Source organism: Alosa pseudoharengus, unplaced genomic scaffold (assembly GCF_046254945.1).
Source record: "Alosa pseudoharengus isolate Yale_2024_CS ecotype anadromous, Long Island Sound unplaced genomic scaffold, YU_APseudo_1.1 YU_APseudo_1.1_scf_21, whole genome shotgun sequence".
NCBI lineage: Eukaryota > Metazoa > Chordata > Actinopteri > Clupeiformes > Clupeidae > Alosa > Alosa pseudoharengus.
Genome location: NW_027468674.1, coordinates 11,337,058 through 11,364,129, shown reverse-complemented (window position 1 = coordinate 11,364,129; position 27,072 = coordinate 11,337,058). Strand labels below are relative to the sequence as shown.

The window sequence follows — 27,072 nt, the reverse complement described above, 5'->3', positions numbered from 1 at the left end:
CTATTCTAAACTTTGCCACTCAGACACCACTGAGTGAATCTGATGTACAAGGATACTCTTCTACAATCATTCATACAACCAGACATACTGTACGCAGGCACACAGCATAGACATACTGTATATCCCACCTCTTCTGCAGAAATACACACAAAATGTCTGCAGGCTCAAATAAGATGTAGATGTTTTTGGAGATGACCTTTAGGGGATGTGAACAGCATGGCCTATTTCCACTTCTGCGTTGAGATTTTTGCTTCCATTGCTTGTATTGTTTTGTTTGCTTGGCGCTTTTGTATCAGTGATATGTTTTGCTGAGGCAGAGGCACTTACTGCCTGAATTGGTCCTTTACCACTGATCTAGAAAACAAGCGTCCCAAAACTGTCTCTGTGGTGTGTATTCTCTTTGCAGGCATTATATATTATATGTCATAATAATGACTGACCCACAATAATAAACTGTTAAAGGAACATGCCACTTTTTTAGAAATTGGCTTATTTGCCATCTACCCCTGAGTTAGATAAGAGGATGCTCACCCTTCTCTTCTCTGTGTTCTCTGACCCAATTTGACACCCTATTTTAGGGTACCCTATTTAGAGTTATTTAGGGAGGCCTATTTTGGACATCTAATCTCAGGTGCAGATTGTAACGCCAGATTATATTTTTTTCCCGACGTCCAGTATAGACATTACATTACATTACATTACAACATAGTAAACAGTTTAAGTTTTAAAGCAATTTTCAACAATTTTAGGACAATTTAAAAACAGTAGAGTACAGTAAGAATAAGTGCATCAGTGAGTGCTGTTTTTAACAGTTACGTCTCAGTTCAAGACGGCTGGTAAGTGCTAGGATCAGCAAGACTTGTTGTAAGTGGTGCAAAAAAGGTTACATAGTCCTATTGATGTCAAAATGGGGTCATGGTTAGACGTCAAAATAGCGGACCTAGTTTGCACGACCTACAGTCTTCCAGAATTGGTCTTGGACCGACGGACACAATAAAGACATGATCTGCATGTCCATCGGACGTCTAATGACATCTAATGTTTAGTGGGATGTATCCTTTTATCTAACTGTGGAGTAGATGCCAAAATAAGCTAATTTCCCAAAAAGTTGTCATGTTCCTTTAAAGGATTCCACTAGTATGTCCCTGAATGTCAGTTTTAAAGGGCATGGGAAAACATGCTCCAATAACAGATAATGGTCTCGTTAAAAACCTGTTGAGGAGTGAATTATTTTCCTGGTTCCTTCTAAAATTCTACGCAAACGATCTATAGTTTCAGTGTTCTTTATACAGTCTATGGGGAAAATCTCTGAGGGTAACTGTCGCATCATAGTGCGGAACTCTCGGTTCTAATCACATTCTAATCACATATTTGTGACAGTACTCCTAAACAGGTTAAAGGTCAAAGTTTGCCTGATGCATGCAATTTTATCTGCGGAAGAGAATCCTCTTTTGTAAAGAGAAAGTCGCAACACTGGAGTTCAAATAAAAGTGTGAACATGTAAGCAGGCTGACACAGACAAAAACATCTACAGTTGCATTAGCTGAAATAAATATTCAATTACATTTTTTCCAGTGCTTTGTTTGTTATTGTTATATGTTTGCAATATTGATTGTCAATTTGTATAATTTGTTTAACCATCTTCACATGTTATGCCCTTTCAAACTACATGTGCACCAACTTATACCTGCTGACCTCTCTACAGTCTAACACAGGAATCGCTACAGTCATCCAACCACTAGGGGGCACTGGTCTGCAGTTGTGTTGGGGTAGGGGTGGGGGTGGGGGGTAGTCATGGATTGTAAGGAGTAGGGGTAAGATGCTTCTCTTTTCTCAAGAGAATACACAAAGTTATCTGAAAGGTTCAATTTTATACCTTGTTCAGTGTCAATAAAATGTTTTGATGAAACTGGTTGTTTTCTTTGACAATGGTCATTTACACAGTATCGTTAAAGGAACTGTATGTAAGAAATGTATTTCAATTAATCATAAAATGGCCCTGATATGTCACTAGACATTAAGAAATCGTGTTCATTTCAAATACTTATATCACTGACAACAGTGGTACGGCCAGGATATTGTCATTTAAAAAGCAAAGTTGCAGCCCTCAACTGATGTTGATGTTGTGTTTTGTCATGTCATGTTGTGTTTTGGCCTGATGCACCACCCTCCACCTACAGTATCTACTAATCACCAAGTCAGTAGTGTTTCGGCATTCGGGTTGGCAACCTCGAGTCAGGGGGAGGCGGAGGGGATACACCGCTCTACAGTAATTTGAAAGTAATTGCAGTACCAGTTTTGGCCACAATCTTACATATGGTTCCTTTAATCATTGATGATGTGTAAATGGTTATGTACAGTGTGGTTATGTAGAGCACGAGACATGACTACAATGTATGTGTTTATGTCTGTCTTTATTCTACAAAGGGCAAAATATTTACCAAGAAAATTAATCCAATATGCATACACAATTCTGACTTTACAAACAAATAATTATATCATCCCAAGACCCCCCCTCCCCCCCCCCCCAACAATTTCATTCAAATTATTACAAATAAATTACAAAAACAGTCAGCTTTCTTTGCATAGTCAAAACAATTTGACCCAAAAAAAATATATCAATAAATATACAGCACATTCAACAGCGAAGAAACAACAGCAATATCGACCAAAACAATCATGAAATCATTAAATCAACAAACATTCCTTAAAATTCCAGAAGTGTCACTCCCTCCCAACAACGTTTATTTCAGTTCCAACTCTGAGGAAGATTTGCGAAAGTGCCTCACTTTACGGTACTGGTAGGCCAGGAACGCCGTGGCAACCAGTAGAACCAGGCCGAGGACCAGAAGGACCCATTGGCCCGCGGCGGCAGCTGCACTGTCCACGTTCATACCCAGGAAGCCGACTTTCCCGTCACCCGTTGGAGGAGGCTCGACGGCAGCGTCATCAGCTGTGAGGTCACACAGGAACACACACACACACACACACACACAGTCAGTTTAGTAATTTGCTGTGGGGGCAAAGTACACTCTTGCAACGAATGTGTTGTCCCTATATGGACACAGAGATGTGTTAAATAAAAAAAAACGCAAGTTATGTTCATTCAACGCAAGTTGCGTTATTTTCAACACATTTTGTATGACAAATTAAAAAGGAAACAACACAAACTTGTGTGGTCCCTACTGCATCTGGACACAGAGATGTGTTAAAACAACACAAGATGCGTTGTTTTCAACACATTCATTTTTAGTGTAGCTCCTTAAATTGGTCATGTTTACCTATCTGTTTCCTCACTAGACTAGTTGAATTTAAGGAGCTACACTTTTAAAATGAATGTGTTGAAAACAACGCAATTTGTGTTGTTTTAACACATCTGTGTGCAGATACAGTAGGGAAAGGACTGGTCATGCAGTGTTTCCCACAGAATTGAATTCTATTTGTGGTGGTACTGTAGGTTTGCAGAATTAACTCGAATGCAACAGTTTTTAACAAATTAGTGCAGCGCGGTTATGATTCTAACCAGATTTAAGCACAATTTAGTACAACCAGGAAAATCATTGTGTGGTGGTCAATGTTGATATTGTGGTGTGCTGCCACAAATAAGTCAATGTATGGGAAACACTGGGTCATGCACTGTATACCTATCGGTTTCCTCACTAGACTAGTTGAGTCCGTTCCCAACAAAAGGGCAGGAATGGGACTTACTCGGTGGGGTCCAGTCATACTCTGGCCAGCCCATGACCTCTCCGTTCTTAGAGTTCTCCTTCTCCAGCCAGGTGATGAGGGGCTGGAAGTACTCCATCAGGGGTGCGGCAGTCATGTTCCGCTGACCCGTGATGTCAAACATGGCATCTGGCCACGGCTTACTGAAGCCCAGCTTCATGGCGTCTCTGTGACAGGCAAGGTGCGAGAGAGACATTTAGCATATATAAAAAAATGATGAATAACACGCACACACACACACACATCATAAGTTGATCATTTATCACACATAGCCTACTCTGTAAACATATAGACAAATCTCTCCACCAGAAGTTGAAAGATCAACTTCGGTAAGACACTAGTATGTACAGTATTGCCATCTTTTACTGGGTGGTGTTTTCCTTGAGTTAGTTCCGTACATCACTCACCCGAGTCGTTTCCCTGCGTCGACAGACTTGTAGATGTCACAGGTGTGCAGAGGACCAGTGTGCTTGGCCGCGTCACACAGAGCCTTGTGGAACTGGAACTGGATGACAAAGCTCACAAAGTACCTGTTACCAAGACAACAGCGATGGATCAATTAAATGTTTCCTTGTGACTCAGGGCCTGTTTACATTTTTTTTTTAAGGATGCGACATGGGTGATCCGATCACAAGTGGTCAGCCGAGACACATCGCTGTTTGCACATGTGTCCAAGGTGTACAGCTTGAGACGTCGCTGACCTCTTGTGGTTAGATTTTGTTACTGCAACACATTTGCATGATTCATACATGATCCAGGTGGAAAGTTGTACCTGACATAGGGAACGTTGGCTGGGATGTGGAACTTGGCACCGGGGTCGAAGTCCTGCTCTGTGCGTGGAACTGGGGGACACAGCCCCTGGTACTTCATTCTGAGGAGAGACAGGTGTGTGTGCGTGTGTGTGTGAAACACAAATTAGAAATGATCATTGTAGAATATTACATTGTAGGCCCCTTACAGGAGAAGACTAAAAGAGCCATTGTTTAGTCTCTATTGTTTGACGACACTGTAGATGGCAATATATATATATATATATAATATATACATACTTGGAAATAAACCTGTAAATAAATAAATTATTCTGATTCTGATTCTGAATGTTAGTCGAGCCTCACCTCATGTTCCACCACTCTTTGTTGTAGTCCTGCTCAGAGATCCGTCCATCAAACACCTTCCACCTCCACTGGTCCATCAGGTAGCCGAAGGGCAGGAAGGCAATCTTGTCCAGGGCAATGCTCATCAGGTAGTTAATGGTGCTCTCTGTAGACAGGGGCACATGAAGTCCATCACAAATCAAGTCCATCGTAATTACCTTGATGACTTAGTGGTCGAGCGAGTTGTCTGTTTGCCTATGCTTTGAAGACAGAGTGTCTTGGGTATTATCAGCTACTGCCAGGATTTTGTGATCTCCATCATAATTACTGTTGCACTATTATTCATGTCAAACACATAGATGTACACTGATCTCTAACATTTTCACATAAACCTGACACCTCATTAATAGCATATCGGATGGGATGTCACATTTTAGTCAAAGATTGTTTGTTACCTCAGGTCAATTCTATGTTGCATGCTCATAGTTCTAAGTTCCAAGTTCTAAGATCTACATTCATAAATTTCACTATGTGTTCTGTATGCTCACCTTCGTTCTCCTCCACTTTGTCCAGGAGGCCGATGGTCTGCAGGTGCTTGGGCGTGGCTACGGACAGGGCCATGACGTCGCCGATGGCCTCGTGGAAGCCGGGGTTGGCGCCATCGCGGAAGGACACAGACTGGTCCTTGTACTGCAGGAAGTACTGCACGTGACCCATCTCATGGTGGACGGTGATGAGGTCGTCCATGGTCACCACTGTGCACTGCTTGATCCTGGCCAATGAGAGACGAAGAATTAACGTCTATGTTATGGTTATGGTTATGGTTATGGTATTTACAGTAGTAGACGGCTTTGTCCAAAGCGACATATAAATAACAACAATACAATAGTTGTAACTGTAAACAATTTAAAAAGTTGGTAAGACTACACCAAGGAGAACAGCAGTAATAAACAACAATCCAATAAGAATATATACTCTTTTGATCCCTGGAGGGAAATTTGGTCTCTGCATTTATCCCAATCCGTGAATTAGTGAAACACACACAGCACACAGTGTACACACAGTGAGGTGAAGCACACACCTCAGTGTTTGAGGTCTGTGCCCCGTGGCCTGAGTTTCTGTCAAGACGACTGTCTAACCCAACTGTGTGTAATCACTGCTTTAGCTTTGGTTCCACTTCCTGTTTGCTTCTCGGCGGACCAAGAGCGGTAGAGAAAAGAAAACAGAGTGCCATGCTCCCTTAAGAGATCGTGAGAAAAGATGGCAGCACTTTTCCATGCCAGTTTCCGGATTACAGTATGTCAGTTTTGGAACTGGAAACGGCCAATCGCTTGGTCAGTAGTCAATGAGTTAATTGATTACGCCCTCCGGCATCCAGAAATACATCCCATCCTCCTGCGATACAGACATTTAGCACAGGTTGTTTGGAACTGTTTATCGCGTATAACTCTCTCTTCCCATGGCTCGGGGGCGTACCTGAAGTCTTTGCGGTTGTAGAAGTCCCAGGCAGAGGCGTGGCACACGACCTCGCGTCCGTCGGTGGGCTTCAGCAGCATGGACTTGTCCCAGAACTCCTGCGGCATCGGGATGAGGCCCAACGACTTGAAGAATTCGTCCGACTCTTTAAACATCCTCATGGCGTCCCAGCCCTGTCAGCCACAAACAAGCACAGGTAGCAGTTAGCACAGGTTGCAGTTAGCACAGGTAGCAGTTAGCACAGGTAGCAGGGGAGCTTACCTATGTTCCCCGGGTCCTATGTTCCCCGCTTTGTATGGGACCGGGGAACATAGGACCCTGACCCTAACCCCGAGTGGGGAACATAGGACCCGGGGAACATAGGACCCCCTGACCCTAACCCTAACCCCGTGTGGGGAACATAGGACCCTGACCCTAACCCCGAGTGGGGAACATAGGACCCTGACCCTAACCCCGAGTGGGGAACATAGGACCCTGACCCTAACCCTAACCCCGAGTGGGGAACATAGGACCCTGACCCTAACCCCGAGTGGGGAACATAGGACCCTGACCCTAACCCTAACCCCGAGTGGGGAACATAGGACCCGGGGAACATAGGGATGACCCCCACAGCACAGGGGAGCTAATCAGTAGGACACTGAGGAATTCTTTTACTGGTGAACTTGTGACATGCGGGAAATATACAGTATTTCTAGCTATGTGCCATGACTACTTTGGTTTTGAGCATGTTGAGCTCTTACAACTCTTAGACGAGTGTTTTGTTTTGTTTTGTTTTGTTTTGTCTTACCTGTGCTATCATGGCAGGGGTGGCATCCACTTGAGTAGCGTGAGGGTAGGGTATTGCCAGGTCCATAATGCCAGACCATGTCTGTGCCCACATGTTGCCTATGAGCAAACACACACACACACACACAAACACACACACACACACACACACACACACACACACACACACACACACAGTGTTAGACCACAGAATGGGAAACACTAACAACGTTAAGAGAAGGCTAGTTCTCTTTTAGATTGTGTGCCAGTCAATCTCAAGTTACACCAGGAAAGGAAAGTCGAAAGTAGAAAGGAAGTCGACTCCCATGGTCAGGTTTGAAACTGCCAGTGAGCATCACTGAATGTCAATACCAACTCATTACTCATTCTAAAACTACACTTAGGAGGCTTCCCACTGTGTCTACTGATCGCAGGAGATAGAGCAGTGGTTATCAACATGTGGGGCGGGCCCCACTATTGGGGAATGGGGACACAATTCCAACGCTGGACTATTTGAACTTTCTGTCACTAAATCATGATTAATGCATTATCATACCGGATACGTAATCATCCCACCTCTTGTAACTTTCACCTCAGGTGCTTTAAACACCATGTCCTATTCTCCACACCTGACTATTATGCATTTGTCATGTATACTGACCTTACTGTCCTGTATTGACCCTAGGCAGATGGGTCAAGCCCTTGAGTCGTGGATCTGCTCGAGGTTTCTTCCTATATGTATCTCCAATTCTAGGGAGTTTTTCCTCTCCCCTGTTACCCATGGGCCTCTCTCTTTCTTTTCTTTTTATCCCTTCTTTTCTTTTTTTTTCTCTGATTGCCTACATTCTTTAAAGCGCCATGATACATGTGTAATGTTTTGGCGCTATATAAGCACAATAAATTGAAATTGAGACATGACAGGTGGGGCATGACAAACAGGACATACACACATAAACATAACAGGCCTACATATAAATTAAAGCTCCATCAGATCCAGGGGACTGAGAACCAAACCAGAACCAAAATGCGAATATAATATGTCAACGTTGCCAATTTAATAGGGTGATTTGATTTGATGGAGAGTGGGGAATGAACTACTGAGATAGAGTAACATGAACACAGATCAGCTGGACAACAAATCAACAGCTTATCAGTGGACTGAAATATGCTCCTGACATTCATTTTTTAGTTTATTCATTGCTTCATTCATTCCCTTTACTCACTCACTCACTCACTGACTCATTCACTCTCTCACTCATTCACTCTCTCTCTCACTCATTCACTCATTAACTCATTCATTCACTCACTCACTCACTCATTCACTCACTCACTCACTCACTCATTCACTCATTCACTCTCTCACTCTCTAACTCTCTCTCACTCATTCACTCACTCACTCACTCATTCACTCTCTCACTCTCTAACTCTCTCACTCACTCATTCATGTGTTGCTGTGGTTCATGCATGTCCAGTATTCGCTTACCCAGCAGATGTGCAGGGATGGGTCCTTTCAGGTTGATGTACTTCTCTCCGTATTTCTGGTGGAGTTTGCGGCGCACGTAGGCGTGCACATGGTGGTAGAGGGGCTCCAGCTCCTTCCAGAGGCTCTCCAGGTCCTGCTCGAACGTTGGCGTCTCGTACAGGGACCGCCAGAAGGCCCCGTTATCTGTGTGACCTGCAGGCCGTTGGGGGAGACAAGAGGTCAAGAGGTCAAGAGGTCAGGGTTCACAGCAGTTCAACCAAACAGCAACATATTCGTCTATGCAGTCTATGATTCAACAACATCAGTCAAACAGCTGAGTTGAAAAGGTGTATACAGTATGGGACGTAATAGGGATATTCCAACTCATGGAACATCTCTCGACCAATCAGAAACAAATAAATAGTTCCATAGAACCCAATTGTTGTATAATCTACAGTACATGTACGTACAGCCATGTAAGTAGCCAGAACAAATAACCAGATCTGTTGGTTACAAGATTTCAACCGCAAAAAGTAGTACTTGAAAATTACTATATTGATAACATATATTTCATACAGATAGCTCAGAGGATAACGGAGTACTGAACCAATTGCCAGGACATGTTTATATTTACTGTACATTGTTTACCTTAATGACACTTGACTTTGAATTGACAAAATGAATTTTCTTATTTGCAGCCATGCAAGGAGTAATTCTACTGTAATCTTCTGAACATACCAATGCACCTGCACTGCCCCCTAGTGGACACTATGCACCTACACATCTCCCCCCCATGAGCGGGAATGCCCACATCCAACAAAGGGTTTTTGTTATGGTAGCAAATGCCTACCGTTTGCCCTGGCAGCCTCGTTGGCAATTTCCACGTATTTCTTGTAGTCTTCTCGGAGCACACGGCCAGATTCGTTACGCCAACCCTGCCACGCGAACAACAGCTCCTTGTAATCTCGCGACTCGGCCATGATTTTTTGAAGGTCTGAAACAGAAGAGGTAGAATGAGCATATCTGTGTGTGTGTGTGTGTGTGTGTGTGTGTGTGTGTGTGTGTGTGTGTGTGTGTGTGTGTGTGTGTGTGTGTCTGTGTCTGTGAGAGAGAGATAAAAAGAAAGGGAGTAAGAGAAATAAAAAAATGTGTGTGTGTGTGTGTGTGAGAGAGAGAGAGAGAGAGATAAGGAGACAATCTGCGTGCGTGCGTGACTGCGTGCGTGCGTGCGTGCTCTTTCACACCTGGGTCCAGAGGGTGGCAGGTGCCACCATTAGGTCTGCAGACTTTGGCCACACTGTACTTGGTCTCCATGCCAGACAGCAGCTGGTTGTACTGCAGGTGGAGAGAGAGAGGCACAACAATCCAAATGTCAGCACTAGTAGCCATGCCACACACCAGCACGGAGACTGAGGGGAGTAACGGTATGGATATGAACACACCAGCTCCCCCTCTCTGTCTCCCTCTATCTCACACACACACACACACACACACACACACACACACACACACACACACACACACACACACACACACACACACACATAATTATTCTCTGGCCTTTCTCTCTCTTTCCCCCTCCCTTTCTTTCCTTCCCTCCCTTTCTCTCCTGTCTCTCTCTTTCTCTCTCCCTCCCTCCCTCCCTCTATATATCACACACACACACACACACTTTCTCTGACCTTCTCTCTCTCTCTCTCTTTCTCTCTCTCCTCCTCCCCCTCTCTTCTCTCTCAGTCGTTCCCAGTACCTCTTCCAGTCGGGCTTGTGGTAAGGCTGCCCTCTCCAGGTCACTCAGCTTCTTGATGATCCTCTGCACGGACGGATCCTGGAACTCCTTGGTGTTGTACTTGCGGGCGACCTCACCGTAGGTCTTGGTGTGGCTGGCCATCTCCAGGTTCTTCTGCAGCTGCACACGGGAAGAGAAAACAACAAACGTGACTCAATTCAATCTATTCAATTCAATCTGTGTGTGTGTGTGTGTGTGTGTGAAAGTGATTCAATTCAATCTATTCAGTTTAATCTTTATTTCAGATGCACAAATGGGTCCATAGTATAGAAAAATAGAATATCATCTTATGTATTGCATGTATGTGTGTGTGTGTGTGTGTGTGTGTGTATGTGTGTGTGTGTGTGTGTGTGCGTGTGTATATGTCTGTGTGTGTGTGTCCCTCACCATGTTCTGCTGGTTGTGGTCTGTGATGTTGGTGTTGTAGGCCCAAGATGCCTCAGTGTAGGCGTTCCACACCCCCTCCGCCGTGCTGTTGTAGTCCGCCAGGAAGCGCCTGGCCTGGGCCTCGTCCGATATGATATCTGCGGGAGGGCAGAGTGCACGGTTACACCACAGCCAGGAGGGGGCGCTGTGGCACAACTGGCAACAGCGCCCATACCATTATTCGGGTCCACGTGCCCATGGGGACTCGGGTTCATTTCCTGTTCCCTCCCCATCTCTCTCTCCAACTTGCTTCTTGTCACTCTCTCTACTGTCCTATCCGATTAAAAAAAAATATATATAAAAAATAATAAAAATAACAGCCAGGAATGAAGCTCTATTACCTGTTACAGAAAGGTGGTCGTGACTTGTATCCCCGGTGGGGGTGTGGTAGCACAGTGGCTAAGGAACTGGGCTAGCATGCAATAGCTAGCAGTTATGGGTTCAATTCCTGGCTGCCACAGTTGTGCCCTAAATCAGGCAGTTAACCCTGAGCTGCTCTGAGGAGACTGACCCATGCAATGCTAGATATTGGATAAAAGCGCTTGAATGAATGAGTAAGTAATAGGTACCTCACATGGCAGATTAAGGAGTGCTTCTAGGTCAAGCCATTATCAATACCCAGGAAGCTCACATTGTAAACTAAAAGAATGAACAAAGCCCACACACATACAGTCACCCCTACATACATGTATTCTTTAATACAGTTCTATATGAATACACACATACTCTTTCAACTCACTCCTCAAATGAGTTGCTATTCACACGCATTTGTCCAATCACTGCGCTGTGATGACACTCTGACCCATGTAAGCTTGAATACTAACCACACCACCACAACTCTCTAATGTAGGCTTGAATACTAACCACACCACCACAACTCTCTCTAATGTAGGCTTGAATACTAACCACCACAACTCTCTCTAATGTAGGCTTGAATACTAACCACACCACCACAATTCTCTAATGTAAACTTGAATACTAACCACCACAACCCTCTCAATGTGAACTTGTATCCTATTAACCACACCACCACAACCCTCTCTGATGTAAACTTGTATCCTATTAACCACACAACCCTCTCCAATGTAAGCATAACTGACTAAGTGGTGCCATATAGCATGAGAACAACAGCACACATCATTAAGCATGATTCCTATAACAAATGACTCTCGGAGTTGTCATGTTGATACAAGTGAATTGATAACATTCCACTGGCCCCACTAAACACCCTTGATCTCGCAAGCCCATCCTGTTCTCAGAGGTGGTCATTTCCTACTATTGGAGTCTAGCCAACATAAACAACAATGATAACGCAGAAAGAATTGTTTTGTAAATCCATCAGAAGCATTGGCAGCAACCTTAAGTGCACTGAGCAAATATTTTGCTCTTTCTAAGTGTACAGATAATTAACTTTCCATTGTGTGTGATAGGATATGATATGTTTATCCATTCTATGATATGAATTGCTTTTTAATGAAAACTCTGTAATATCTCAGTCTGAAGACATTTTGTGTTTCATATTCTATGTCTCCTGACACATTCCTTCACTCTGACAAGTTATGTTTATATGTCGATCTGAGAAAATTACTAAATGTAGGGTGTGGAAGAGTATACTAAACATGAAGCCTAATGGCTTATGGTAAACTTTGTATATGCACATTAACCCCAGTTTTACCAATGTCCTCAGGGTAGTCCTCTGGTACCGGTGGGACCCAGTCTGCTTCGGGCCAGCCAAGGGTTTCTCCCGAAGCCTTGTTCTGCTGCTCCAGCCAGGTGATGATGGGTTGGAAGTACTTAATCAGGGAGTTGGCGTCCATTTTGTTTGTGGCTAGGGCCTCCTGCAGCACTTCAGGCCAAGGCTTGGAAGAACCGGAGCGCAGAACTTTCCTGTGGTGAGAGAGAGAGAGAGACACAGAAAGAGAGAGAGAGAGAGAGAGAGAGACACACACACAGAGAGACACAGAGAGAGAGAGAGAGAGACACAGAAGGAGAGAGAGACAGAGAGAGACGGAGAACGAAAGTGAGAGAGAAAGAGAGAGAGAGAGAGAGAGAGAGAGAGAGAGAGAGAGAGAGAGAGAGAGAGAGAGAGAGAGAGAACGATGGAAACATGAGTTTGTAGGTCTCATCCACATCCTATTGTCCTATGTTTCGCACACTTCCCAGTCTGAAATGGTATGTTAAAGACATACTGTATTAATATTCAAATATTTTTAACCATAGTTTGTATTATTAAGCTCTCTCATTATTCTTTGGGAATTATGCCATGGAATGTGATGTTATCAAATAAGGAGTGCTTATTATCAGTGTACAGGTCAAGTGGGGTCAGTAAAAGATATCTATGCAAATAGAATGTTTCTGGCTTGAATCAGAAATCACTAAATTGATATAATATAGATAGATAGATAGATAGATAGATAGATAGATACTTTATTGATCCCCAAGGGGAAATTCAAGAGACAATGAGAAAAAACTGAGGTTTGAGTTTCAAACTGCTACGTGAAAGAAGAAAGTAAAAGTCCTGCCATGTATTCCTTCTATCTGGTGATGCTACAGATGAACTGATCTCTACCTGGCTGAAGACTTGTGCTAATACGGTTCCACTGCTCTAGTGATTATGAATCATGAGAGATTATGAACGATAATAAATACGAAATGAATAAGTTATATACATATTTAGAGTATGTGGTAGGACTTTCTGAAGCCACAAGGTCTACTTTTCTGTGTGTGTGTGTGTGTGTGAGGCGTAGGTGCCACCTTTACCCCTAATGTGCATAATAGACTGGGATATTGGCTGCTGTTGTACACCTTTCTGTCAAATTTGGATTATGCCATGATCTTTCTAATCCAAATAATCCAAATCCAAATCCAATCCAAATTCTAATCTTATCTTCTAATCCAAATAAAGAATGTAAATGTGTGTGTGTGTGTGTGTGTGTGTGTGTGTGTTGTGTGTGTGTGTGTGTGTGTGTGTGTATGAGAGAGCAGTGCAGCACGTACTCTAGGATGGCTCCTGCCTCCTTGGACCTGTAGATGTCGCACTTGTGCAGGGGGCCAGTGTGCCCTGCGGCTTCACACAGCTTCTCATGGAACTGGAACTGCAGGATGAAGCTCACGAAATATCTGCCAGCAAATACACAGAGATCAAGGCATGATGCTGTGTGTGTGTGTGTGTGTGTGTGTGTGTGTGTGTGTGTGTGTGTGTGTGTGTGTGTGTGTTTGGTGTGTGTGTGTGCCACAGTGATCAGATGGCATGAGAGGAGATAAGAGTATTTGGAGAGAATAGGAGAAGTAAGAAGATGCTGGATGTTTTTGGAGTAGCAGTCACACAAGCAGATTAATGTGAGCATACATAGTGTTAATGTTAGTGTGTGTGTGTGTGTGTGTGTGTGTGTGTGTGTGTGTGTGTGTGTGTGTCCCTCAGCATGTTCTGCTGGTTGTGGTCTGTGATGTTGGTGATGTACTGTACAGTAGGCCCGTGTGTGTGTATATGTACTGTGTGTGTGTGTGTGTGTGTGTGTGTGTGTGTCTGCATGAGTGCGTGTGAGGCCACAAAGCTCACCTGATGTAGGGCGTGTTGCCAGGGATGTGATACTTCGCACCAGCATCAAAGTGAGCTTCCGTGCGCGGCACAGGTGGGCAAATCCCCTGGTATTGAGTCCTTCAAAAGCATATTGAAAGAGACCAGAAACACATCAGCCACGCATCCAACACAACACAACCTCCATGCTGGATTAGGTGTCTCTATTTGACAGATCAGCATGAAGAAGATGTGCAGCTGTGTTCCCTTTTGTAGTCTCCTTCTAAGGTTCACTCTTAAAACAGATGTGTTGAAAACAACACAACTTGCGTTCAGATAGGGACAACACAGTTTGTGTTGTTTCCTTTTATTTTATTTTAACGCCGGTCATTTTTTAAATTTATTTTACTAAAAATATTGGGGAAAATAAGTCCCTTCAGGGCGAAGCAAGACCCCTCCGCTGGCGTGTTGGGGTCCAGTTCGCCCTGTCGGGACTTATTTTCCCCATAATGACCGGCGTTCTATACATTATCCCTTACTTCTGCACTCTCATCCTCTGCTAGCAGTAGTATTTGTTGTAGTTGTATTTAACGTCTTCTTTGAAATGTAGTCTGAATATTATTCCTCATTTTGTAAGTCACTTTGGACAAAAGCATCTGCCAAATTTCAATGTAGAACCTAATGAAGAATTTGAATCTCTGTGGTGTGATTATATCACATAAATATAGTACAAGTTGTGTATGTGTGTGTGTGTGTACCTAAGCTTCCACCAGTCTTTGTTGTAGTTTTCCTCTGGTGTCTGGCCACTGAAGACATTCCATCTCCACTGATCGATGAGGTATCCAAAAGGCAGGAACGCTATCTTCTCTAGCGCCATCTTCAGGAGGTAGTTAATATCAGCGTCTGTAGGCACACAAGACTTTCATGACATGACCACTCCACACCACACATGCACATGCAATAGATCACCAACTATAACAGGATATTAATCAATCCAGATCTAATAAATACACATGCATACATGCAGTACATACAATGTGTGTATAATACCTACATACACACACACACACACACACACACACACACACACAGCCGCAAGCATGCTCCACGGTCCAGCCTTGAGCCCTTTTGTACGGAGCAAAAGCCTCCTGTCAGAGGAGTAAAACCTGTGGGCCAGTGCGTCCAGTGGTGCCCTTATTGTTCCTGACACACACACACACACACACACACACACACACACACACACACACACACACACACACACACACACACACACACACACACATACACACACACACACACACACACACACACACATACACACACACACACACACACACACACATACACACACACAGACACACACGTACACACAAATAAATAAATCATGTGATGGTCGCTCCCAACCTGGATCATCCACCAGTGTGTCCAGCAGGCCGATCACGTTGAGGTGCTTGGGCGTGCTAACGGACAGCGAGAGGACGTCCCCGATGGCCTCGTGGAAGCCAGGGTTCGCCCCGCGGCGGAAGCTGGTCGGCTGGTCCATGTACTGCAGGTAGTACTCGACGTGGCCCATCTCGTGGTGGACGGTAAACAGCTGCTCCATGGTCACTGTGGTGCACTGCTTGATCCTGATGGTCAACGACAACAAGTGGTTTTTACAGTAATTAATTGCAGTAGTTATGTGCTACATTTTATATTTATTACATTAACATTAATACCTATTTTGTAAACCCTGTGTAGTTAGCAAAATCCAGTACAGCATTTATTCCCATTCCCAGCATTTATTATTTTTGCAACTATTTATGGGTTTTTTTTGGGGCAGGGGGGGTTATTATTAGTCAACAACTAGATTTCATTTAATCCTATCTGTTTCATTGCAATGAACTAAAACAAATGATTTGAATTCAATTTCAATTTCAAATTGTTTTGATAAGCTACTTTGATTGAAGACATCTGAACAGGACTGAGTGGAGCTGGACAGTGCTAGTTGCAGGACTGCAGGTTCTGGGCGTAACGTTACCTGAAGTCCTTGCGGTTGTAGAAGTCCCAGGCGGACGCGTGGCAAACCACCTCCCTGCCCTCGGGTTTGGTCAGCATGGATTTGTCCCAGAACTCCTGTGGCATCGGCTTCAAACCTAGTGACGTGAAGAACTCCTCCGCTACTCGAAACATGTGAGTGGCGTTGTAGTTCTGTGGGGGTGGGGGGTGGGGGGGGTGGCACAAGTTGGTAACTTTGTTCATGCTAGTTCCCACAGTTTATGTTTTTACCTTTTCCATATAAAAAAACACACAGGCCCACATTAAGAGTCCCTTGGAGGGGAGTTATGGTTCTTCTCATAAAGTTTTTTAATAGTACTGTTTAAGTTGAACTCCCCCCTGTGCGCTTATTGTAGTGAATAGTGGTCTTGCTGTAAATAGCCTCAAAGCCTTAATGATACATCATTCCAGCGAACCATTTGTTTTATTGTCAGTAGTACACTAAGCGTCTCATCTATTTCTGTCTAACAACAGACAGACCTACAGGGACGACGCATATACTGTCCATATTTAACCTTCATTGTGAGTAATACACAGTCATTAACTTTACAAAAAAGGCTTGACCACAGCACGTACACACACACACACACACACACACATACACACACACACACATGGGCCACTCTCCATGGTATAGCTCCGCTCCCATCTCCCGCGGAATGTCTGGGAATGCCGAGGACGGCGTACCTGAGCAACCATGGCGTCGGTCACGTCCACGTTGGGCTTTCCCGGGAAGGGGATCATCATGTCGTAAACGTTGTTCCAGGTCTGGGACCACATGTTGCCTAGAGACACACAAGAACTTGGAAATTCAGCACTCAAACTATTCAGAGACTCAGACTATTCAGCACTCAGACTATTCAGTAGCCAGACTATTCAGACTCAGAATATTCAGAGTCTCTCAAACAGATGGCTGGTTAGCTGATGGATGAATAACTGATGGTTATGGTTTTTGGCAAAAGCAATGTACAGTATATGAACAATAAGCATAATATATTTATATTTTTCAACTTTACTTTTAATTTACTACTTGTATGTTTGTGTTTGTTTACATGCATAGGACAGTGCCGTGGTGACAATTTTACATTTTAAATGTAAATTTCTTTATTCAAAAAATCCTGAATGCATTTATTTATCCTTCTTCTCTGAGAGGTGTCCTCTTACCCAGCAGATGTGCAGGGATGGGCCCTTTGAGGTTGATGTACTTGGGGCCATAGAAGTTGTAGAGCTTCCTCCTGACAAAGGCATGCAGGTTATCGTAGAGGGGCTTCACGGTCTGGAACAGTGCCTCCAGATCAGCCTCGAAGGTCGGGGTGTCATACCAGGAACGCCAGTCCGCACCCGTGTCAGAGAAACCTGGAAAAGAAGAGATTCAGCATGGTCAGTTTCTATTCTAAAATATAAACTTTATTACTTTAAAAACATAGCAATGTTTCGATCACCCTGGATCTTCGTCAGGCATCTAACAGACACCAGAGTAGAACATGGAACCGATCTGGTCCTTATATGATGAAGAAGATGAGACATCATGAGATTTAGTGAGCTAAAAATGGCACTGAGTGCCCAGACAACAATACCTAGAAATAGTGCCTGGCAAAAAGGGTATCTTATGTAAAGCCATCTTACAGGTGCTATGTGTAGTATTTCGAATGTTTAGTTTAAAACATTCAGAATTGTCCCAAAAATAGCACCAGAATGTGGAAAAAAACAAAATAGAATTGTCCCAAAAATAGCACCAGAATGTGGAAAAAACTAAATTTTCCAAACTTGTCTATGCCCAGATATAAAGCTAACGTGCAAACCAGCTAGAGTCGGACAGGTCTCTTGTAAGACCACTTGTGATACCACTTTGCACCAGATGGGGGTCGACCAATCGAATCCTACACAAATACCGTTTAGGTGCATGGTGATCTCTCTTTCGCCCTTTGGTGCTGCGGTCAGTGGTTCTTACCATCGGCCTTTGATGCCTTGTTGCTGAGCTGCACGAACTCGGGGTACAGCGATCTGAGGGGTACCCCAGAGGCGTCGTGCCACCCCTCCCATGCCAGCAGCAGCTTCTTGTAGCTCCGCGAGTTGGCCATTATCTCTGTGATTTCTGGATGAAAGAGCAAGAGAGACACATTTTAACTTCTAATATTTAAAAGAAGAATCAAAACATCAAAACACCAAAACAATAAAAGAACGCTCCACACACCGAGCCTGTAATCATAATATGCTTTATGAACCCTCCTCCCACACACACACACACACACACAAAATGCTCAAAATGTCCTACACAATATCAAGACATAAATTGTTAGGCTACAGCAGTATCACTCACTGTTGTACAAAATAAACAAACTGGAAAATAGTCACTTTAAATATCTGACAGAGAAAGGGAGTGCAGAGGTGAGGACCTGATTACAGAGGATTAATCACAAAACTGTATGTGAAAGTTGTATGTGATCATATATAAAATATTCAAACCAAAACAATTGTACCCTAGACTAGGCTATGACACATTTTTTAACTAACTGTTTTTGCTCCTTTACTCACATCATGCCACTTTCTATCCCTGCCCAATTGGCATCATTATGCCCCCCCTCCTCTCTCTCTCTCTCTCTCTCTCTCTCTTTCTCTCTCTCTCTCTCTCTCTCTCTCTCTCGGCTGCTCTGAATACATTACATGATCATGGAACCATGATAATATAACCACACAAAGGCATACCCAGAAAACACATGCAGATGTTGCACAACCAAGGTTTGGACTATTTGCTACTTTGACCACAATATCAGTTATTTTCCATAACAAAGCATATATTTATGTTCATCTCACTTAAATGTGTAATGCCACTCCTGTAATGGCTTACAGTTCAACACAAAGCATTTGTTAACTTTGTACCAGCTATAACTACACTCTACCAAAGTCCAGTTGGCTGTTCTCTACCATAAAAAATCACACAAGTGCTTACAAAGGTTCTGCATTTTTAAGACTTAAATACATGACAGACTTATGAAGATAATCATATAACACAAGTGCTTTCAGTTATATCACATACTGTATACAGTGGTGTGCATACGTTTAGGCACCCATGCTAAAGTTGACTAAAAAGAGGAATAGAAAAAAAATCTTTTGGAAATTGGTCTTAATGCCTTAATATAAAAAAACGAGGAAGCATCCAACCTTTAAGGACACCAATTCTCTTTGTGAATGAATCATGTGTAAGGAACCCCCATATGTTAAATTCCCAAAGAGGCAGGCACATTTTTATTTTAAAAGGCCAGTAATTTCATGGATCCAGGATACTATGCATCCTGATGAAGTTCCCTTGGCCTTTGGAATTAAAATAGCCCCACATTATAACATACCCTTCACTACCTAGAGATATCATGGTTTTATTTCAATTACCCTAGCTCAATGCAAATCAAAACTGAAATAAAACCATACAGTACTCAGCATGGGTGCCTAAACTTATGCACACCACTGTAGGCTACATGTATTTATGTTGAATCTTGCTATGACTTGGATAGTTTGAAAATCATATTAAAACTAAAATTAATTAAAAAAAATGTTTTGTGATGCACTTTTTTGGTCACTTTTGCACTTAGGGCCTTTTACATCTAAAGTCTTGCTTTCTATATTACCGTCATGTTTCTCTTTCAGATATCATTGCTTCATGTGTTTTCCTTCCAAAAAAGAGCGATGACGTCGCTCGTCGTATTGGTGCTTGCTGAATGGAATCGGATTTCGCTGACCGTCATGATTTCTCTGTTCCGTATCCCCTTTGAAGGAAGGGAGGGGATGGACAAAACAAGACGTCCTTCTGTTCTCCTGCCATGTCCATGACTGAGGGCAACACAACTATGCCAAACAATATCTACTGGGTGCAGGAGGCACGAGGCGTGGAGAAAGGGAGAGGAGGAGGACGAGAGGCAAGAGTGTGTTTGCACAGGCGAACAGAGGCTGCAACCTCCTACCCTGGACTGTGTTTTTGTTATTGTAGCATGAGTATGCTGGGCTTGAAAGGGAAAGGTGTGTGTGTGTGTGTGTGTGTGTGTGTGTGTGTGTGTGTGTGTGTGTGTGTGTGTGTGTGTGACAGACAACAGACGCATGTTTGAGAGAGAGAGTGAATGTGTGAGTGAGTGTGCATGTGTGTGTGTGTGTGTGTGTGTGTGTGGTGTGTGTGCATCTAAGAGCATGCATACAATGCGCACGTGTGTATGTGCGTACATGTCATAAAAGGAAAACATGAAATGTGTGTGTGCATGTAGCCGACTACAGTACAACAGATAAGAGCCGTGTGCTCATCGGAGCATTGCTTCATACTGTCAACGTGCCTTTAACATGACGTGTGAAGTGTGGAGGAGCTGTGCCACACACAGTGTTATCTTTAAGTGACCACATGTGGACCCAGGTTCCATTCCGACCCACTGCTGCCTTCCACCTCTCTCTTTCTCTCTCACTCTCTCAACTGTCCTATCCACACCAAGATAAGGGGCAGCCGTGGCCTAGTGGTTAGCACTCTGGACCTGTAGCCGGAGGGTTGCCAGTTCGAGCCCCGACCAGTAGGCACGGCTGAAGTGCCCTTGAACAGGGCACCTAAAACCTCACTGCTCCCCGAGCGCCGCTGTTGTAGCAGGCAGCTCACTGCGCCGGGATTAGTGTGTGCTTCACCTCACTGTGTGTTTCACTAATTCACGGATTGGGATAAATGCAGAGACCAAATTTCCCTCACGGGATCAAAAGAGTATACTTATACTTATACAAAACGTCTCCCTTAAATGAAAAGTCGGACATGTGAGAGTCTTTAGCATTTGTTCTTACAGAGGAGATGACATAGGGACTGAGGGACGTCTCCACAAGTCCAGAATAAACAATAACAATACGGTAATCACTGGCTGGCCATTCATCTTACTACACACAGCACAACTTCAATCAGCCCAGTGAGTGAGTCATATAAATGTTCCCATCTGTAAAGGACGCCACGTAAGGCCGCTCATGTGGGATACAATTGAGACAAAAGTTGCTGTTTAGGCCTCATCATATTAGTTGAGTTAGCATGGTGCTAACAATGTGACATACAACACAACTGCTAATGTGTGTGCATTCTGAATGAGGCGTAAACAAATCGCCACAATGTAATCAGAGCATCTAGAAAGCAGCTAGAATCTGGCCTGACACAAGAGATAAATGTTTTTTGGTTGAAAGTCCGCCAAGTCAGGAAGTAAACTGGCCCCACTCCATAGTTATGACAGCACACTTGAAAATGACTGATAGAGTTTAAGCGCATAATGATATTGTGTAAGTACATACTAACCTTAACCTGATTGCATAGTTAAGAGTGTGTTTATCCATCCACGTGTTTTCTCTAGCCTTAAAGCCTACTTCTAAATCATCTTCATCATAGGTTAATACAAACAACATCAAAATAACTTCATATAAACTTCATATACGCTTTAAAGTATCAAGCACATGGCCCCTAAGGACACTTGACTGAATGAGTAAATAGGAGTGTCTGAAGTGGAGGGCTACGTGGTGTGCTGTTGGCACAGGGCCTAATAGTGCATTTTCTGTGGTAGGGAACATATCCTGTCCTCATTATTGCTCACAACATTCTGAGTAAACACACCAGAGAGAGAGAGAGGTGGGGCACATGTTTAGGGGTGGGTGGGGGTTGTTTTTTTAGCCCTAACCACCCATGATGGTGTTTTGACTTGTTTTGACTCTGGAGCGACTTTGACTTTGAAGATTAACTTTACTTTTGAGGGTGGATGTCATTGACAAATACCAATATACTTCTTGTGTATTTTCTGTCTTTCTCTATGTGTGTCTGTATGTGTGTGTGTCTGTATGTGTGTGTGTGTGTGTGTGTGTGTGTGTGTGTGTGTGTGTGTGTGTGTATATACTGTATCCACACAGCAGGATGCTGAGCCTCAGGAGGCGCTTTGTGTCATACTGGAATTTTGCCGACAAGTAAACACACATTCCAGCCACACACCCGCAGACGGACCCGCAGCCTTCATCTCCCCCTCCTCAGTCATGCTTTTATCGCTATTACAGTCATTTCAAGTAAATAAAGAATAAATGTCTGTCTTTCGGTCGCAAGTGCTATAGGACTCACCAGGTTCCAGGTTCCAGGACACGCCAGGCTTCGGAGTGACCTTGGCTTTCGAGTAGATACCGTCCATCTCACTGAGTATGGCGTTGTACTGGAATGCAGAGGGGGTGGGGGGGCACAAAATGATTAAAAAAGTCATTGATAACATGTGATTTCAGATGGCAAAATTGTGTAACAACTCAAGTAAGCAAGCATATCATCTTATTTATCTACTGTATGCTTTACTTAGTACACATGCTGTAAGTGGCTTAGATGTTTTTTTTTTTTTTTTTTTTTTTTTTTTTAAAAGCTAAGCCTATTCTATTCAAATTTTCATTCAATTATATTTACGTGGTCACTTAAGTGGTTTCTTTAACAATGGATAAGGTCTCAGGGCACCTCATAAACCCAGCCAAAAATACATAATAATAAGCATGCCTAAAAATGTATTTGGAGAAGGGCGGGGTAAAGGGTAAAGGGAAAAGGGTAAAACCTTGTGCAAAACACAGCCACCTCAAACTAACTTTTATAGAAAGGAGAAGTAAAGAGAGAAGAGGGATATGAATTAAGAGAGGACTATGAAACAACAAGTGATATCGCCAGGGATTAGCAACATACATTAAAAGCGCACAATAGCAGGCAGTCCTTGACCTACAGTACTGTAAGGCATTCCACAAAGGGCTTTTTTTTATACTGTTGTCACAATGGACTAAATACGCCCTTGAGAGTCAGTGATGTATGTCAATAAATGTCTTTCTTAGTTCCTCAAAATACAGTCTTTCAGTACAGATCCAAAGCTTCCAGATTTACATGTTAGCATGTGAGCCGCTAGCAGTTAGCCGCTAGCTGTTAGCCACTAGCCTTGCCCCCTTAGCACTATGCTGGGCTGATGTCTTACCCGCTCTCTCTCTGCAGTGGGGAGGTTGGCAGCTCCGAGGACCTTGATCTTCTTGATGAGCGTGACCGTCACTGGGTCAGTGAAGGTTCCCAGCACAGTATCAGTGTACAACTGTTTGGCCTTTATACCCCAGGCCTCAGTGAAACCCTGCTCCTCCAGAGAGGCCTGAACCTGCAGAAGAGATGACAAGGTCATTAGAGGTCAAAGTCATGAGTGGGCAGAGGCCATGCATTTGTGGTGGGATTACAGATATGGAGGAAAAAATGACATGTAATGATAGCAATCACAATATCACAATGATACGTTTTAGGCAACTTCTCAATACAGTTATCCATTATTTTCTATGTTAGTGTGTCAATCATCACTCCTTGCCTCACATTTTGCAAATAAAACCTATAGGCTACGTATATGCCATTTTTAAAGCACCATGACTTTAGCCTGTGGGGAAGAAGTCATTTCAAACTGACAAGAAGTCTAAAGTTTTTCTTAGCATATGTAACTTTCTGATAGGTAGTCTTGATCAAGCACACTATTAGTCAAAACCTTGCACATTATACAGCTTACTCACTAGTATGAGTCCAACTTCCTTGATTACAAGCACAGAGCATTATATTCATTCATTCATATCAATTTATTCTGTTAGCCTGGTTACTTATGCTAAGATGCTATTTTAGGATGTTAATAACTGTTACCACACTACACATAGCTGCACATACATGTATTGTACCTATCTGTCTATATGGTTCATACTGAATATCCATATTTATTCTGTTTTTCTTATAATATATTCTGTTAAGATACTGCATATACCTATAGTATCCTTACAGCATTGTTTAAAATGTGCCTAAATATTTTGCACAGCACTGTATGTCATCGATATTTTAATATGTCTAACAATACACTTAGCTGAAATAAATAAATACTCTAACTGGTTTTACCGACCATGTTTAAAACGGGAACATGGGAGTGAAACAATGAGAGTTCACTTCAGTTTACTGAATTTTCATCACTTATTATTGTTCATTATTGCTGCAGTGTGACTGACACTGACACACGTTCTGAGGCCTGAGTAGGGGGAGACTAGTTACATCATCAGATTTACTCAGCCTGAAACCACCGCTTACATTTCTGCTCTCTGACGTAGAAGGGCGAGGAGCAGTTCAATCATTGTACAAGGACAAACTTGTGGATAGTAGGATAGCGTTCTGTGTCTTTCTTTTCTTTTTTTATGTTGCTTTTAATGGGGCCACAATTCTGTCAGAATGTTAAATCCTGTCAAATGGTAATTGAAAAAAACAACAAGTTGCTCATGTTGGCTCAAGCCATTTAGCTCATGGTGACATTAAGTCATTTAGCTATAAACATCTTAATGTGACTCGCAAAGTGTTTAGCCTCTGTGAGTGTTCCTTGTTTTGCCGCGACCAGCTGTTGTGTGTAAAAGAGTCTGTAGAGCTTCAAATGGCATCAGAGTTGATATTTCTCTGAGAGGCAAAGTAACTTTATCCTCAAGGACAACAGTGAACTGCGCCCTGCTATCACAGTTATGTAGCCTAGCTGCTCTGCCTACTGATACTGATGAAGACATTCCTTGGGAAAATGTACATGTGAGTGTGTGTGTGTGTGTGTGTGTGTGTGCGCACACACATATGTGTGTGTGGGCATATGAGTGGAGTTGTGTGTGTATGCTTACATGTGTGTGTGCATGCCTACATGTGTGTGTGTGTGTGTGTGTGTGTGTGTGTGTGTGTGTGTGTGTGTGTGTGTGTGTGTGTGTGTGTGTGAGTGTGTGTCTACTTTGGGGTGTAAATGCAGACTTTAGTCTCTGCTCTGCATGTAGAAAGTGAGGGTGTGTGTAGATCAGCAGCAATTGCTCAGAGATTCAAGTACAAGGTCACTGGTCAAACTCCATCTTTCACTTTGCACATTCTGCCTTTGACCTCAGTGACCTTCCTGCGAACCCTGAGTGAACTAGTCTTTATGACCTCATCATATCTTCTTGAGGGTGTCAGGATACAGATACACACAGAGACACACACACACACACTTATCATCCACCCTACAGTTCTGACATGGTCAGTGACCCCACAATACCATAGTACTCTTATCATAATGTTTACGTAAAATACATACGTTACGTATGTACCACTGTTCATATATCTCCACACACAGACACACACACACACACACACTATTATCATTGGTGTCTCATGGTCAATGTTTAACAATGGGTGAGAGGAAAGCCAGTGGAAGACTTTAACTTTGACCCTTTCTGTTCCTCTCTCCCTCGTCTCAGCCTCTTTCTCTTCCTCCCTTTCTTCTCCTCTGTCTGTCCCGCTCCGTTCCCTCTCTCCTCGTTACCAAACAGCACTATCCCTCAGGACAGAGGGAGGAATGCCCCTGCACTAGTCTCTGCACTTCACTACTTCCTGAGGCACAGGGAAATGGTCAAGATAAGAGGCTCTGGGGAGAAGGTGTGTGTGTGTGTGTGTGTTGGGGGGCGGGGGTGTTGTTTTGTCTCGGACGACGTACCCAAGGACGGCACTATTCTCTTGATGCACTCAGTGTGGATGTTTTAGGGTGGACATGTTAGCCACACACACACACACACACACACACACTCACATGCACATGTATGCAGAAAAACACAGATAAACACACATACTGTAAAACTTCCAGAAGTTTTTTATAATCTCTTAATAAATGCAGGTAAAGAAACACAGACACACTCACGTCCCTCATTGACACAGACAAGCATCACACACACACACATAAATCACATAAACACAATCAGAAGCGTCCACACACACACATACACACACTCGTTCTTACGCTTCATGTAGTCTCTGCCAGCCCAGGAAGTCATTTTAACTTGGAGGCTCCCAGCGATGGTTCAAGTTGACATTTATATTATTTCTGTGCTTCCTCGGCGCTACTGTTTTTCTGTTTCCACAAGGAATCCATTAATCTCCCCGACACCAGAGCACACACACTATATCACGCTGTACTGAGGCCCTGCTTCACCCTGCTCACACACACACACACGCACGCACACACACACACACACACACGCACGCACTGCTCATCTACATGCACAACTGAGTCAACTCAAGGCCTCATTTGGCGCAGAGGAAAGAGATGGAGTGTTGTGTTCACTTCCAAGCCCAAACCCAAACGATGGATACAGCCCGTGGGGAAGGAGTCATTTCAAACTGACAAGAAGTCTAAAGTTTTTCTTATTATGTAACTTTCTGATAGGTAGTCTTGACCAAGCACACTATTAGTCAAAACCTTGCACATTATACAGCTTACACACTAGTATGAGTCCAACTTCCTTGATTACAAGCACAGAGCATTATATTCATTCATTCATTCATTCATTGATTCATTCATTCATATCAATTTATTCTGTTAGCCTGGTTTATTATGCTAAGATGCTATTTTAGGATGTTAATAAGCAACTTAAAACGGGTAAGGAATTCTCTCTAGAATATAATTTCCCTAATGATCCCTGCAATGGTTTTGATTACCTAGCCACCCACAACCTGAAGGTAATACAGACAACATGCAAAAAAACAAACAGTCATTCAAATATATACTTAATTCTCTCATTCTGTGCTGTCATATTATCACAGCTGCTGTGCTCTCAGATCACATATAGGGAGGGTGTTTATGAGTGTTTTTGGAAAAAGCCTCTTGCAAGAGAGCTGAGAGTGTGTTTTTCAGGAGTGTGCGTTTCTCAGAGGGTCTGTGTGGGTCTGTGTGTGTGTGTGCGTATGTGTGTGTATGTGAGCTGAGAGTGTGCG

At 43.3% G+C, this 27,072-nt stretch overlaps 1 protein-coding gene across 1 annotated transcript in view; it reads right to left on the bottom strand.

Moving 5' to 3' along the window:
* Window positions 1–2,395: 2,395 nt before the first annotated feature.
* The window catches only part of ace (angiotensin I converting enzyme (peptidyl-dipeptidase A) 1), a 30,606-nt gene continuing 5,929 nt past the window's right edge, over window positions 2,396–27,072 (bottom strand). The window contains exons 2-25 of the mRNA XM_076297862.1: window positions 23,270–23,440; window positions 22,396–22,483; window positions 18,247–18,390; window positions 17,460–17,651; window positions 16,983–17,080; window positions 16,279–16,448; window positions 15,663–15,886; window positions 15,014–15,158; window positions 14,298–14,396; window positions 13,736–13,858; window positions 12,414–12,625; window positions 10,700–10,836; window positions 10,274–10,432; window positions 9,768–9,858; window positions 9,374–9,517; window positions 8,545–8,736; window positions 7,084–7,181; window positions 6,297–6,469; window positions 5,369–5,592; window positions 4,842–4,986; window positions 4,499–4,597; window positions 4,134–4,256; window positions 3,709–3,893; window positions 2,396–2,953 (exon numbers count right to left, since the gene is read on the bottom strand). Coding sequence (XP_076153977.1) covers window positions 2,745–2,953; window positions 3,709–3,893; window positions 4,134–4,256; window positions 4,499–4,597; window positions 4,842–4,986; window positions 5,369–5,592; window positions 6,297–6,469; window positions 7,084–7,181; window positions 8,545–8,736; window positions 9,374–9,517; window positions 9,768–9,858; window positions 10,274–10,432; window positions 10,700–10,836; window positions 12,414–12,625; window positions 13,736–13,858; window positions 14,298–14,396; window positions 15,014–15,158; window positions 15,663–15,886; window positions 16,279–16,448; window positions 16,983–17,080; window positions 17,460–17,651; window positions 18,247–18,390; window positions 22,396–22,483; window positions 23,270–23,440 — 3,645 coding nt within the window. The 3' untranslated portion in view covers window positions 2,396–2,744. The remainder of the gene's footprint in view (window positions 2,954–3,708; window positions 3,894–4,133; window positions 4,257–4,498; window positions 4,598–4,841; window positions 4,987–5,368; window positions 5,593–6,296; window positions 6,470–7,083; window positions 7,182–8,544; window positions 8,737–9,373; window positions 9,518–9,767; window positions 9,859–10,273; window positions 10,433–10,699; window positions 10,837–12,413; window positions 12,626–13,735; window positions 13,859–14,297; window positions 14,397–15,013; window positions 15,159–15,662; window positions 15,887–16,278; window positions 16,449–16,982; window positions 17,081–17,459; window positions 17,652–18,246; window positions 18,391–22,395; window positions 22,484–23,269; window positions 23,441–27,072) is intronic.